The sequence below is a fragment of the Platalea leucorodia genome (assembly GCF_965183815.1).
Source record: "Platalea leucorodia genome assembly, chromosome: 5".
Classification (NCBI taxonomy): domain Eukaryota; kingdom Metazoa; phylum Chordata; class Aves; order Pelecaniformes; family Threskiornithidae; genus Platalea; species Platalea leucorodia.
This window is the reverse complement of record NC_138827.1, coordinates 73,457,907-73,473,495: the sequence shown is the minus strand read 5'-3', so window position 1 is coordinate 73,473,495 and position 15,589 is coordinate 73,457,907. Positions and strand designations below refer to the sequence as shown.

At 40.4% G+C, this 15,589-nt stretch overlaps 1 protein-coding gene across 1 annotated transcript in view; it reads left to right on the top strand.

The window, feature by feature from the left end:
• Nucleotides 1–15,589, top strand: part of PARD3B (par-3 family cell polarity regulator beta) — a gene marked incomplete at its 5' end in the record, with an annotated part of 288,181 nt that overhangs the window by 188,355 nt on the left and 84,237 nt on the right. The window contains one exon of the mRNA XM_082311454.1: nucleotides 2,457–2,567. Within this exon, the coding sequence (XP_082167580.1) occupies nucleotides 2,457–2,567 (111 nt within the window). The remainder of the gene's footprint in view (nucleotides 1–2,456; nucleotides 2,568–15,589) is intronic.

Below are 15,589 nucleotides of genomic sequence, written 5' to 3'. Positions count from 1 at the left end.
AAACCAAAAGTTGTTTTCATCAAGACCAACTCGCTATTCCCAATTTATAATTACACTGGAACTTGCCAACTTTATGGCAAGAGCAGCTCTACCAGCAAACAGCACTATTTTTGCTGAGAGTTGTCATGTTGGCAGTTATTACAATCAAAATTGTCACTTTATTTTATTTAAAATGTATTTCCCCAGTAAGCAAGAAATAATACCTAGACTTGAAAGGGATGTATGTTAAAGATTTTTTTACATTTCTCTCGAGTATGCAACGTATCCAACTTCAACTCCCTGCAGCAATACAAAATGCCCAAGAATAATGTTTTCAAAATCAATACACACTACAGTCAAATATGAGACTCCACAAACCCATAATTGAAACTGTGGGAGAAAAGCAGGCAGCCTGAATATAAACAAAGTACCAGAGTTGGATTACGACCAAGATGCAAGTGCTAATACAGCCTCTCTTGAGAAAACTGCCATGAGACCTTCCCAGCATGGGCAAGTGTTCAAAAGCAGGGGCGTTTCAGGTGCAGCCTGCTGGTGCTCATCCCCAGGCAATTTATTGTTTGGCTGCCTGACATCCCTGTAGAGAGCAATATATGCAGAGTTTCATCTAACTTTTCTTTTTCACCTGGTTCATTTCCTATCTTGTGAGCCCTTCTCACTTTGTATCTTCTCACTCTGTAGGTACAACCTCTGTCTCTCTCTCTTGTGTTTCCCATCTGCTGCCTTCACTGCCGCCATCACCCTCTGATGGGGTTTGTGGCTCCACAGTCTCTTGGGACTGCTAAAACTGAGAGAGCAGCAATGGAATCGGTGTGCTGCTCTATACTCGGGAAAAGCAAAAGCATGGAAAGTATCTGCTGTCTTTCTGGAAGCACTGAAATGAGTAGGGACCGTAAAAAAAGAATTAAAGATTGTTTGTAGGTGAGGTATATGTATGTTTTGATCAAAGGATCCCTCAAAGAATGTAAGACACCATCTATCTCTATTGCCACACATAAGAAAAAGGAAGAGAAAACCATGCACTGAGATATGACTCTTCCTACTCCCCAGCACAGTCCATGGCAGAGCCATGATAAAGCATCTCCTGTTATTACCTGTAGTATTTGCCCTTCCTCTCATTAGCACCACATGCTACGTGTCTGTCTCTCATGCCCATCATTCTCCTTCTAACCAGTTCTTATTGTCTGGAAGACTTACTGCAGAATCCCTAAGAACTTCATTTGACCACAAGCTCAGAATTATTGATTAAATTAAAAAAAAAATTTGGATCAATAACTTATGAGCCTGACAGAGTATTTGCAAGATCTCTGCTTTGGTCAGAGGAGAAACCTAAAGTCAATGATTTACAGCTTAAGTATATGCACGGTAGTTCAGGTATTCCACTTGAGGCAGTTTGGGCTGACATGAAAAATAAAAAGGGTAAAAGAAGGATCACCAATGCTGCAGACTTTCACAGAAGAGTTTGCAGTTTTGAGTCAGAGTAATTAGTTTGCAATATGGTATATTTAATGAAGAAATCATTACTTTACATTGTTGTCATGCATGCAAGGACACATTAATTTACATGGGAAGACACAGATTGATCATTTACTTACTTGTGGAACTGAGAATTTCAAGTCGGGGAAGAGGAGGGGAGGTTTTTGTACTTTTTGGCCCATAATTCATGAACGTATTTGACATACTTGACCCCAGTATTCTGTTTAGCTCCATCAGAAATGAAATGTAGCTCCCTAGTTCAGTCACCTTTTATAGGCTGCGTAAAGCAGACTTATGTTATGCATATTTGTACAGTGTATAGAACAGTGGGACCCCCTGAACTGATTGGGGTCTCTGGAGGACTTTCCCAGCATAAATATTACATGATAGCATATTACTAGGCAGAAAGAAAAACCCAGAAGTACTTTAAAAAAGAGCTTTTATGAGCTGTCTAGTTTTGTACTCTCAGAATATAGCAAGATTTTGTTATTTCCAATTGCATCCTCATTTAAACAAAGAACAAATCCTTAAATTAAGGCCAGACATGAATGAGAGAAAATAGTTACTGGTAAGAGCAGAACACATGGTCCAGTCTGGCTGCTGACACCACAGCCGCTGCAGATTACTTTCAGTGAGCTGTCCTGTGGTAAGAAGAACCTTTAGCTGCATTAAAATGTGCCGTATTAATAGTCCAGCCCTGCAGTGCCTTGCATTTTAGGTTTGGTGGGGCTTTTCAACTTTGTCTCAAGTAATAGCTTTTGAAAGTACAGGGTCCAAATCAATTTGTAATTAGTCCTTCCTATTGCATATGGCCCATTTAATACTGGTAAATTATTTTGTAACGTGGGAAATTTATGAGTGACTAAGATAAAAAACTCACAGTGTTTTGATTAGCTAAAATTTCTGTGTTTTATGATAGATAAGTACTGTTTTTTCTTCTAGTAATTATTTTCTCCTGACTTCTTCCTTGATATCTTAAACAGATTTGGAAAGAAAAAAGAAGATAAAAGTGGGAAAACAGATCAGAAGGGGAATGCAAAGCAAGGCATACTTAAAGAGGAGGAGCTGGAGAAAATGAAAGATGAACGTGAAAGGTGAGTAAATGGTGGCAGCATCTTTGTTCATCAGATGAAAAACTTCAAAGCAAGGGTTTGCTTGAAGGGACAGCCAGCCAGCCTGGCTGGAGATGTCCCAGACCATGCCTGCTGGCACTCGGGTCCAGGCAACACAGATCTTTAGGCTGATCTCCTGGCCGAGTCGGGGCTGCTGTATGACAGGAGCTTGTCTGTCTCCTGCAGTTTCTGTGCACTTCATTGTGGTAGCTGCTATTCAGATCCCAACTTCTGCTAAGCTGGTGAAGAGCAGTTCCTTCAAAACCTGTTTCACCTCTGCCTATTCCCAAGACCAGCTGACTTAGTAATTTTTTTTCTCCACTTCTCTAAAGCAAGTTGTCCTGGTTTCAGCTGGGATAGAGTTAATTTTCTTCCTAGTAGCTGGTGTAGTGCTGTGTTTTGGATTTAGTATGAGTGTAATGTTGATAACATACTGATGTTTTAGTTGTTGCTAAGTAGTGCTTACACCAGTCAAGGACTTTTCAGCTTCCCATGCTCTGCCAGGTGCACAAGAGGCTGGGACGGGGCACAGCCAGGACAGCTGACCCAGACTGGCCAAAGGGCTATTCCATACCATATGGCATCATGCTCAGTATATAAAGCTGGGGGAAGAAGAAGGGAGGGGCGGGGGCGGCGTTCAGAGTGATGATGTTTGTCTTCCCAAGTAACCATTACTCTTGATGGAGCCCTGCTTTCCTGGAGATGCCTCCCAATGGCAAGTAATGAATGAATCCCTTGTTTTGCTTTGCTTGCATGCACAGCTTTTGCTTTACCTATTAAACTGTCTTTATCTCAGTCCGCGAGTTTTCTCACTTTTACTCTTCTGATTCTCTCCCCCATCCCACCAGGGCGAGGGGAGTAAGTGAGTGGCTGTGTGGTGCTTAGTTGCTAGCTGGGGTTAAGCCACGACAAAGAACCTCCTCCCTTCTCTCCTGGCAGCCTCTGTTGTGTTTTCCAGCACTTCAGACCTCTTTGGCTTCAGCTGGCTGTGCCATCAAATGGTAGTCTTTCTACGTAGGTATGTTCTTTTCTGCACAGCATTTGCTGGTTAGCCGCATGTTGCAGAACTATCTACTGAACAAATCCTGAGGATGCTAAGAGACACCAGGAAGAACGTGGGTTCAAATGGTTGAAAGCAGTCTGAAGAGGCAGGGGTCTGCAAGCAGCGGGGTGGGTGAGATGGGCAAGGCAAGAAGCTGGATGTGTGCCAGCTGTGAGTTCCTGTATTTCTGAGGTAAGGCTCTGAGACTGAAATGAAAGGAACCACTAATGTGAATAAGACCAGTTCTCTCTCTTGCTCATAAAATACTCCTTTTTCATGCCCAATCTTAGCAACTTTGTTATCTTTCCAGACAAAGAGAATTTATAGTTTTCTGCTTTCCCCCACGTCTTCCCTTCAGGAACTGGGGACAGTTTGTAAGTGCTGACAAGGGTTAGCAAACTCCACTCTCCCCTTCCCCTACTCATCCAGAAGTACTTCATGATATGCTGAAGAAGGTCTTTGTTTCCCTCTGATGGCTGCTATCAGAAAAGTTAAAGAGCCTATACTTGCTGGCTCTGAAGAGGTGTCTGCAGTTGCTGTAAAACTTTCCAAGTTGTAGTAATATGGGTTGTCAGAGCATAGGGAAAGCTTTCAGAAGTCTCTTTCCTTCACTGGAGCATCTTGCTCCTGGGAGATGGGATGGAAGCAGATATGGTTCCTTTTGGGCAGGCAGGGTCTTTCCACATGGGCCAGCCTTTGTGGTGCTGGTCAGTGCCCAGGGAAAAGATACCCTGCTTTCATTCGAGTCACGCAGTGCATGGTCAGCCGTTTAAGTGGTAGCTACCAGGTTTGATGGGGAAAAGAAATAAATCCAAACTCCAACCTTTGAAGTCTGCTGCTCATATTTAGTGTGTGGTCAGCCGTATAAGTGGTAGCTACCGGGTTTGATGGGGAAAAGAAATAAATCCAAACCCCAACCCTTGAAGTCTGCTGCTAATATTTACCGTTTTAAAAGCTAGTAAGGTATCCAGTTGCTACAGTGCTGCTACTCGATATGCTTAGCCAGTGTTTAAGTATTTAGTTCATCTAAGTTAAGTAACGTCAGGAGAAACTTTGTACCATTTGTTTTAAAATTTCTGTGCTGTGTCCTTGATTTTGCCAGATTGATGAGTGCCTTTATTTTAAACTGCTGACTCCCAATTTGGATACTGGCAATTTGAGAGGTATGTGTCCTTCATTTTAAAGAAGCCAGTGTCTTTTATTAGGATCCTGGCAAGCTAAGAAGCATGTATTCCATCTGTTAAAGGGCCAGTGTCATTTACTAAAATGTTGGCAGGCTGCAAGGAATGAACCCTTCTGTCTAGAGGTCTAACGTTCCAATTGGACACAAGATAATTGTTCTTAATATTTCTGTAGCGTTGTATGCTTTTTTTTTTTAAATTACAGTCACTGATTGACAGTAACTTGGTAAGGCTGCATTAGAAACGGGAGCTCAATGTCTTCATCATTCAGGTTTCTCTAGTAATGATTTAAGTTTTGACCTGGAAGAGTTTGAGACTGAAATGGAGAACAGCAGGTGTGTTGAGAAGTGGATGAACCAAGATGATATTTTTAACTCACTTATTTGATTCTTCTTCTATAATGCACAAGAATAGAAATAATCACCCTATTTTTTATCAGGTTTGGGGCATTAACATGAAAAAATAAAGATTAAAAAAATAGAAGAGGAGCAAAGAAATTTTCCCTATGTTATCGCCAAAGCAATGCAACACATGCTGTAAAAACAAGCAATTCGCTTCAACTTTCTAAATGAAGTAAGAGCATGGCTAGATGTGTTTGCCCACATAAGACTATCTACAGGCTGACTATTGAACCCTTCTTGGGTTGACCGTAAAATGAAAGAGAATTTATCTTTCCTAGACGAAAATTGTATAAGGAAGCTAGTTCTCATATATGGGTAAGAACTGTTTGGGAAATTGATTAAAATCAGTGGAAGGAAACATTACCTGACTTTATGGTAATTCAGTCCTTTTGCTTAGTTGTTGACTATTCATCTGGTGATGATGCTCAGTAAGAAGGTAAAGACAAGTTTTATAGCTCTGTCCCAAGATTTAGTAATTCTATAATGTAATTCAAGTCCAAGATTTTAATGCACATATTGGCAAAGAAAACCTTGTGGCACATCCACACCATAGATCATCTGCTTCTGTGACTTCACTAGCTGCAATCCTGCATGCTTGGTCTCATATTTATAAAACCAAGCTTCACTGAAGCTTACTAGAACATAGGCGTATTTTCAAATCTGTTCGTGTTGAGAGTGAAATGGGTATATGTTAAAACTACTAGGGATATAGTAGTAGAACAGACTACGAAACTGTTGATAGAAATGTAACATGTTTTGTCCTGATACCTGTGAACAAATCCTATATTTAACAGCTTGAACAAAATACAAATTGCTTTTCTAACACTTAACCTTTTTAGAATTAACTTAAACACATGCCTAATTTTACCTTTCAGAGATTAGCTGTATAAGTAATTCTTGTTCAGATCCTCAATCCAATAATTACAATATTAAAGTCAATTTTTCTGCTTAAACTTCAGTTTTCTTAAATGCTGACTGCCTAAATATTTCAGGATCTGTCATACTATGATTTTTCATCTGACAGTTTTTTTCAAAGGCTGAGCTGTCCATGTTGGATGCTAGTGGAAGAGGTCAGAGTAGTTGATTTTTGGGCTGGGTGTGACAGGATTAATGATCAAGTGCATTTCAGCATCTTAGCAGCTGTGGACCTCGCATGGTTTTGGATGTTGGTTTTGCATGCAATATATGCTTGGCAGCTCTCCAAAAAACAGAATACTGTTCCAAGATCTCAGCTGAGAAATATTTTTCAGTAGGAAGTGCATTTCCAGTCTACAGGAGTAGGCCGTCTCTCGGAGTTTTTTGATTGGTGTTGGATAGGTGCAATAATATCTCACAAAATTCCAGGGGTAGGCCTTCTGTAAAGGATGCAGCCTTCTTCCAGAAATTTTGACAAGATTTACAGACAAGCAGAAAAGTCAGATGTGTTCACCGCACAGTTATGGGTTGGCTGTGCAGTGCAAACTCAGTGACTCTGGCTCTGACTGGAAACATCAGATCTTATGTAGATGTGCTGCATGAGCCTAAGTCCATCATGCTCAGAATAGGTTGGATTTCCTTCTTGCACAGAGGAGGAATTGTACAGTGCATGTGCAACAAGTCTGGCACATCCAGAATGTGTTAGAGCTAGTAGGCGTATGCAGACAGAGTATACAGCACTCACTCTGCAGTGCAGATGCTTCTCAAAAAGATTGGACTTGCTTACACATTGGTCCTCAACATAGATTTGCCTGGCAACCCCTTTTATGGGCTGCCAAGTTTCAGATTTGAACCTTAAAAAGTGAAAATAAATTTAGTATTTCTCTAACCTAGTAATTCCATTCCCCATTGTCCTACTCTCAGTTTTCAGTACAGCTCTCTGTGCTGCCTTGTAGCTGCAGTTCTCTGAAGCAGCTCCACATCCTGCACCGAAATGCTGACATCGTTATTTTTTTTACTTCTTGTATTCCCTAGCAGTCCTCACCAAGATCAAGGTCTCATTGTGCTCATTGCTGTTAGGGAAGCTTGGGCCTGACCCTAAGCACTACAGTTGAGGCAGAAGACAGAAAATCTGGCAGGAAAAAAAAAAAAGCGTCCTGTGGGTGGGAATCTGACATGCAGGCAGTGCAGCTGCTTGTCCAGGTTCCTAAAAAGTCCCTGTCAGGCTGGGAATTTGTTCCAGACCTCAGCCCCAGGCCTCCTTTCGTTTCAAAGTCAGTATTTTATTATATGACTGTTACTTCTGCAGGCTTCAACTGGTTAACGGGAACTTAGGATGTTAGGCATTCCTTGTTTAGTAATAGCCTTATCTGTGTCTAATTGAATGTGAAGTCAGCACCTCCTCTAAATACCACTGTTTTCTTCTTCTCCCCCTACCTCCCTTAGCTTTCCCTGTGCCACAGCGATGCAATGTCGCTGAAACCAGACTGGAGAAAGTCAGAAGTTTATGACATAGTTCAGGAGGACAGACTTAACTGGTGATATAGTTCTCTGAGGTGGTGGTTTGTCCTTCCTGACACAAGTCAAGTGGTTCATTGGACTGAGGCCCTATTTTAAATAAACTCATCATTTTGTTCATGCTTCAAAGAGTTTGTCTGTAATAAAGCATGTGCTCCAAAGGTCTAGAATCTGCCCATAAAAGGAAAAAGCAAATGCTATGTCTGAGGTTTATTTTGATCAAGCTGACTCAAATCTATATTTTTAGTGTGTTCTGTATAAATTACTCAGAATTTATCATTTTAACAACAAGATGTGTTCTGTATAAATTACTCAGAATTTATCATTTTAACAACAAGATGTTCACTACATTATTAAATACTGGAAGAGATCCTTTCTTTTTTTTCCCTCAAAACAAGATTTCTCTTCCTCCCTTCCTCCGTCTTTTTCCCACTTGTTTGGGCGTGCTTTTTAATTTTCTAACGTTTGAAAATCATTGTAAAACAAACTAGATAAATATATTGGGCACTTGAGTTTTACACGTACTAATCTGTTTGCCTTTCAAATGCAAATGAAGTGACTATCAATTGAAAGAAAACTATTTTTTCCTGTTTGTTTAGGATTATTTTACTGGACTATTCCTGCTGAGACCAAAGTCTCTCTTCCAGCAGAGTTGAACATTTCCTTGACATTAGAGTAAATTTCACAAAATGAAGCGCCTTGTTGAAAACAGGGTGATCTTAAAAAGTAGCATACGAGCTGGTGAATAAAGAGGCACTGTATGTAAAAAATAATACTCTGCACGTGTTCATAGTAGTGGTTTGTTGTTTTGTTAAAACAGTCTTGGTTTTGTAGTCCTCATTGGAATTAAGTGAGGATTTTTTTTTTAATCGTATTATGTTTTTGAGTAGAGTGCTAGAGAAGCAGAAGGAACATCTGGCCCTTGTTTTCTGAACGTCTGAACTGAATGCTTAAGTTACAGCGATTCTCAAATTTGGGTAAAAATAAATGGTTTCAGTTTTTATATTAAAGACTGAATTTCCTTTACTTTTCAGAAACCTTCCAGCAATTGAAAAGAGCTTCTCTCTTGTCTTATCAGCTCTGATGCTTGTTGCCTGTTCCCATAGTTAAAAAAAATCAATACATATGTTTTTGATATTTGGCAAACAGAGGTTTAATTTTGCAGCTGCAAGATCCCTGTACGAAGGGAATGCATCTTACAGAAACAACATTTAGAGACCACTTATATATGAGAGGATACTTGTGAGTGAAACTCCATTCCATTTCTGTCAGCATTTGTTCCGTTATATTTAATTACAGGTAATTTGTATGTTACTGGAAATCAAAATGAAAACAAGAATAGCTGTATGCAGTGTGGCAGTATCATAGAAAAGCCAAATTGTTTTGAATCAAAAATTGAAACTCGGATTGTTACAAAAAGTAAAGTATGATTTTTGAATGTGTAGTACATCTTAGAGCGCGCTCGTCCACGCACACATTGTTACCGACCCCATGTAGCTTTTCTGCCTGTGTTATCCACTTGCCAAGTCTAAAAGTGTTCTTATGGCTGTTTGTAGTTCATATTGATCTCTGATAAAATGTTGGTAATTGCTCTTCTCACCATTAAGCTCTGTGCTAAACCACATGTTTTTGGGACTCCTGAGCTTGTGCATCATTATTTATTAAGGGTTAATCCAACATGGTGTATCTGTTCATTGAGTATTCCTGACTTTGCAGCACAGCTAGGTCCTGTGGTTTAGACAAAATAAAGTGTTGGATGTGATCCCAGTTTTAATACTCCCAATTTATTATAACCATTGAACCCTGATCAGATCACGGACTGGATTGGATCCCAGTTTTTTAAATGTCCCAATTTATTGCTGGCTAGCAACCCTGATAAGAATACATATTTGATTAAGGCTTCAGTTTTCAAAAATTCCAGTTAATTACTTTTAGATTCTTATTAGATCATAGCCGTGTAGTATGGTATGTTGAAGTTATGAAAAAATTACTGGATGATGTTGCACAGGTCAAGGTCATAGTTTCATTTTGTGCTGACAGTATGAAGTTATCAGATTTCTGTTTATTACTGTGGCAGCACTTGCACTGGACAGGAGGACAGATTAATCCCAACCCATTGATTCTGAATGATTCTCATTTTAGATCTGCTGCTGCTCTGCATACCAGAACATGTAATAAAAGCCTACCACTGAACATTGAGAGATTGGTGTTTGCTTATGAGTAGCTGACGTAGACGGTTCTCACCTACCTTTCACAGGCTGTGATGTGGCATTTAGAACCAAATAGCGATTTTTGAGCTGCTTCATGTGGCTAATCCACTGCTGGAGGACATTTTTACAACAACGTTAGGCTGAGAGTTGATCCCAGATTGTCCTAGCTCAAGAATATTAAGAATTGAGGATAGCAGAATGGCACATGGAATTGGCCTTTTTCTTTGACTATCACAGTACTATTCCAGGTGTCAGAGACTGCTGGAAATTGCACTTTCCAGGTGTCATAGCCATACCCTCTAAATTTAAGCATCCAAATTCTCATCCAAGCCATATAGCGTCCTTGGTTTGCCCTTCATTGAGGCACTGGTTTCACTTTGCTCTGGAGACCAGTTTTCACAAGCCATGCCACCTGCCCACCTAAAAGGTCAGAGCAGGTCAGCGGCAATGGTCTGGCTTTTCGTTGCATAAATGGGCCAATGTGTGGTTCTTTTTTGTATGTATGGGAGTTTTATTACTTGATGTTTTTTTTAAAATGGCACTTTAAAACAGAAATAGTGCCATTAGAAACTTTTACAGGCCAAACTAATACAGAGAAACTAACCAGTGTACTAGCCGACCTGGGTAGTAGAGTACTTTCTGGGAGACAGACTAATCTGGCCTAGGGATTTCTTTGATGCAGTACCAAATGTAGGTCAGCTCTTGCCTACCCCAAAATCAATAAAGGCGTAAGAATGACTTGGAAGCTGCATTTCATTCCTTGCCCTTCCATATGTGATCTATGACAGTCTATCATAAATCTTTGGCATGCACTTTGAAGCAATGCCACAGCACAGAATTCCTGTTCTCGCTCCCTTACCAACGGGGAAAAAAATGAGAATACAACTCGTGGGGATAGACAGGCAGGCAGGAAATCACTTTGTATGTGTAATTCTCCCTAGTGAGCTTAAACCAAAATAACTGAAAGTCTTAAAGCTTTGGCTGTTTAGTCAAAGCTGAGTTTTGCTTTCTAATCTAGGACTGTTAATTAGAAACAACCTGTGAATCCTAGACTAACAGATGGAGACTGTTCCTGTTCTTGAACAGAGAGATTCTGTTCAATAGGTTCCAGGTTCAATGTCATATGTGTAGAATAGAGAGACGTGCATGGAATATCCTATCGCATGGAGCTAGGCTTGCTCCTTCCACTACTAGGATTTCATTCAAATGAAGGCATAATGTTTATGCAGTTGCAGAGATGGTTGTGTGAACTCATGAGGTCTCACTAGCTAGGTGGAGCTGCGAGTATCCGTGCAGGATGTGTTCCCAGAATACCCACTTACTGAAGGAGGAGGCCTCAGGGACTGAGTAGGTGACAGCCTTCCTGGGGCTGTTCTAAGCTATGTTACTGCAGGTGGTTGTGGATGGTGGGTTTTCATGAGGTGTTAAATTAATGTTGTGTCTTCCCATGGTCATTACAGCGTCTCTGGTATTTTTCTGAAGACAGTGTTACAATCCTCAGTGTTTTTGACTGATATCTACTACAGCAATTGCTGGAGCTGAGCTAGTCAGTGGCAATGAATCAGTTCATAGACTGATGTCTCTGTCTCCCCATAGTTTTTCTGCAGGTATACTGCAGTTACTTTGTTCACTGTTTATCTGATAACTTCTCTGAAATAATTTGCTTGATGTCTTGGTTGGAGAGGTGAATCTGTGACTTGGACTGCCGTTGGTATTGTTTCTATTTCTGACATTAAGCTCCCAATGACTAAAATATAAGCAAAGTTAAATTTTGCTTTCTAGGAGTATTCTGTTATTTTGATTCTCTTTTCATGATTGTTTGTTCCAAATGTTATCAAAAGGGACTCAGGTATGATGTGCACAGCACCTTACCTATCTTTTTAATGCAGAAGTACAAATTACAGCAGCCTGAGAATTCCTTTAAATCAGTGTTGACAACTAGGCCTGCAATTTACCTATTGTCTGCAAAGTCCTTGCAGACCCAAGGCCATTTTGCAGGAGGAGCTTGGAGCTCTTAAAGGCATGGGAACATCTCAGGTGAAAGATGCCAAAGTAATTTTGGCAAACCTGGAATGATTCCACTATGTAATCCACATTGTCACAAAACAAGGAACATCCTGTTGACAGGAGGCTGAGCAAACCTGATCTATGCAGTCAGCCTTACTTTCAGCAGGAGATCGAGCAGGGTGACCTTCAGAGGGTTCCTTCCAACCTAAATTTTTGTGATATTGTCACTTAAAAAAATAACTTGGGATAGTTGTGAGTAAAGAAAATTGCGTAATGTAGTAAAATACACAATATAATATACTTGGCTTTTCCAATAGTTGGCCTTCTGTAATGCGCTGCATTTCACCTAGTGTACACTAATGTGGATGAAAGACAGAAAAACTTCCTCAGATTTAACAGCAAAGGTAAAATCCTATTCTCATTGAAGTTCATGGGGTGGGGGAAAATGCACTGACCTCATTAGAGCCAGGATTTTCTTTAGAGGGCAGGATCCTGTGTAAGTTGGTAATCACTCCCTGTCACCTCTGAAATAAATGGAAGAACATTAAAACCTCAGTCTTGTCTATCCAAAGCTCACACTCCTCATTTTGTGGTATGAAAGGGCTATGTTTCATCTTCAGTTTGTCATAATCTTAAATTTTAAGGTCAATGTAGTTCTATCTCCATCTTAGGTTTTTCTTTCCACCGTTTCTTTACTTACAACCCTCCAAAGGCAACTTCTTTGGTCAGTTCAGTGTTATACGGGTGTGGGGTAGTTATCTAGAACAGGCAATATTTTATGTTTAGCCCCGGTGGTTTTTATCATTGGGCCAGTTAATGCTGTTATAAGATCTATCTTGTTTAGCCCAAGTTGCAGTCTCTTACTCCCTTGAATGTGTGGCTTGCCTTTTATATTTCTGAGGCTGTTTCTGTTCTTGTTTACAATTACAGATACTAATTATGGGGGAGAAGATGTTCAAATCCAGCACAATAGAGTGAGCTGGAATGAAGAAACACTTGCATAGCTTATGGGGAAGATGTTTTCGACAAATATGCTTCCAGCAGAATACCCTGAAAGATAATACTAAATTAGATATTGTTTGAGTCTTGATGAGTCCATATCAGATGTCTTCAATTTACTGGCAAGAGGTGGATTTTTTTTTTTCTTTTTTTTTTAAGCTGTGAGACTTGCCTGCCTCTAGAGTTTTCCTAGGTGATGATTGAAAAAATCCAAAATGAGTCTTTTCCTGATAAAAGATGCAGGTTCAAATAAGATTGTTAATGTCACTATAGACCATGCCTGTCTGAAAAACGATTATGAAATAAAAAAAATTAAAAGCACTGTACTGAAATTATCTCCTCAGATATTCAAGTGAAATTTACCCATTCCCATCAGTGATTATGACTTATGAATATCTGAAGGCAGGATGTATTCAGTTCACTATTATGTAAATGAATGAAAATACAAGATTTTAGTTACCAAAATATATTTTGCTAGCAGCTAGAAAGGAATTAAAACATTAAAGCCAATGGAAATCTAAGTGACCTCCTGCAGAAATAGGCTGCTTTCCTCTAGACAACCCGTTACTCAATATATGTATGAATTAGGTAAATGAGAGACAAAAGCAGAAATGTTATGTAAAATCACAGTTGAAGTATTAAGATACTAAATCAGATGTAAATTGAGTAATCATTGTGGTACGTAGATCTCGGGGAGAGTCACATGGGTGGGGAAAAAAGCAGTGCAGCAGCTTTTATTCTGCAGTTCACAAGGAACAACCAAATGAGTGGAAGAATGTTTAGCATCTCAATGATCTCAAAAGACTTAAAGGATCAGGTCCTTTTTCGGAGTTTAGGCATACCTCAAATTGATTGTACGCACACTCGCTTCCCTGCTCTTATTCTGCTCCTCTCACTACAAACAGAATAGAAATTATCCTAAAAGACCTATGGCCCTGTTTCTGTTATACATTTTGTCTTTGCTTGCTATTCATCCTTCTCCCCTGGGGAACATTTTTCATTGACTTAGCCAGCATCTTGCTCATTCCTATACCTGTTTGCACTTCCACAAAGTCTATTGCTTTTAATCCACCATACAAGAAATGTTGCTCTATTCATCTGAAGTATAAAACAAGATCCCTTTGTGAAATACCCTGTTTTGGTCAGCAACTGCATTTTCTGTCCTGTGTTTATCTACTTAAATAGGCACCTTGGGGCTCAAACCATGTCATTCTTTGTGCTCTGCTCAGTACTAAGCACATGGTCTGTGCATGGTAAATAAAAAAAACGTTCCATCACTTTTACACTTTCCCCGGAAAGTCAGAAGAAACAGGATGACCCAGAGCTCATGGGGAGCGCAAAGGAGGAGGAGTTCAAACACCTCAGGAAAGGTTGTGGTTTTTTGTTGTGGGCCTATTTTGGTCAGTTTTCCACATCCAAAACTGTTCTGATGTGAAGTACAGCCTTGCAGCTCTCAGAGTAAGAGAGTCCATGGTCTCTCCTGGGCTGAGCTTCCCACCTGCAGTTTTTACACTGTGGCCAGATCTAGTAGCTGGTGGTACCACTGACTTGCTTCTCATGCTCCTGTTGGGCAGCAGGCGCCCTGTCCCTTGCTTGGGGGTGGCAGAGCCAGGAGGACATGCTGCTTTGAGTTTTGTCTGATCCAAGGTGACAGCTTGTTAGACTGGGACTCGCTGCGCAAAGCTCCTTTTGAGCTAGGGCTGGTGTCGGGCCTCCAGAACTGCATGTTGGGCTGCATCCAGTATCTTGCTGTTTGTTCCCCATTGAAGGCAGTCTTTGGGTTCCACAGCTTTTAATAACCCTGGCCTTCTTTGGGCTACTGTCCTGGTAACGTTGTCCTGTGTTTTAATTTTCACAGAGGCTTAGAGCACTGGTTTGAGAAGCTTCAGCATTTTCTTGTTCCCCACTCGCAACCCAGCCACCCACCCAGCTTCCGCCTGGTGGGCCAAGAGATGAGGAGCGTCTCTCGCAGCTTTTCCTAGCCCTCTCATTCTATTCCCTAAAGCATTTCTGGGTCTGCTCCAAAAGTCACTTCTGCTCAGCTCTTCTGGAGTTTTCTTGAGGTGGTCCATATCCCTTCCTGCAGCTGCCTCACTCTGCGTGCACTGCAGTCTTTTAAGCCAGCTTTTGCCTGTCAGTATCTCTGTCACTGATGTCAGGCTAAAGCGTTTTACATTGTGTTTGTCACAGGCGGCGAATACATATGTGGTCATTGACAGTAGCTCAGCAGAAACACAATAACTTGTTAAGCCACAGTAACTCAATCCTGTGTCTGAGCTGCAGCTGGAAGGAGCTGCTTGGGCTGTTAACCCTTTTATGGCTGCTGCACTCTAGGTTTATGCATCTTTTCATATGTCAGTATGTGAAAAATCACCATATATGATTTGTGTGGATATGTCAGATAGGAAGATTGTTTGAAGGATAAATGAGAGCGTTTCCTTGATTTATAGCTCTAGGGGTGTGCTACTGAACAGTATGTGAGATGTAGAGAAGTGTTTTCAAAATACCACATCACACTTCCAGAAGTAGATTAGGTATATAGGATCCTCTCTTCATTTGACTTCTACAAATAGTATGCAACATGTTTTGGAAATGTTACCAATAGTTCTATTGAGGTTATATATTTTATCAAACTATATTTTTTTTGCTGAAATTATCTTTTGTAGACAAAGGTTCTAGTGATAGCTAGCGGGTCTTGAAAGCAACAGAAAAGATTAAGATAGGATATGTG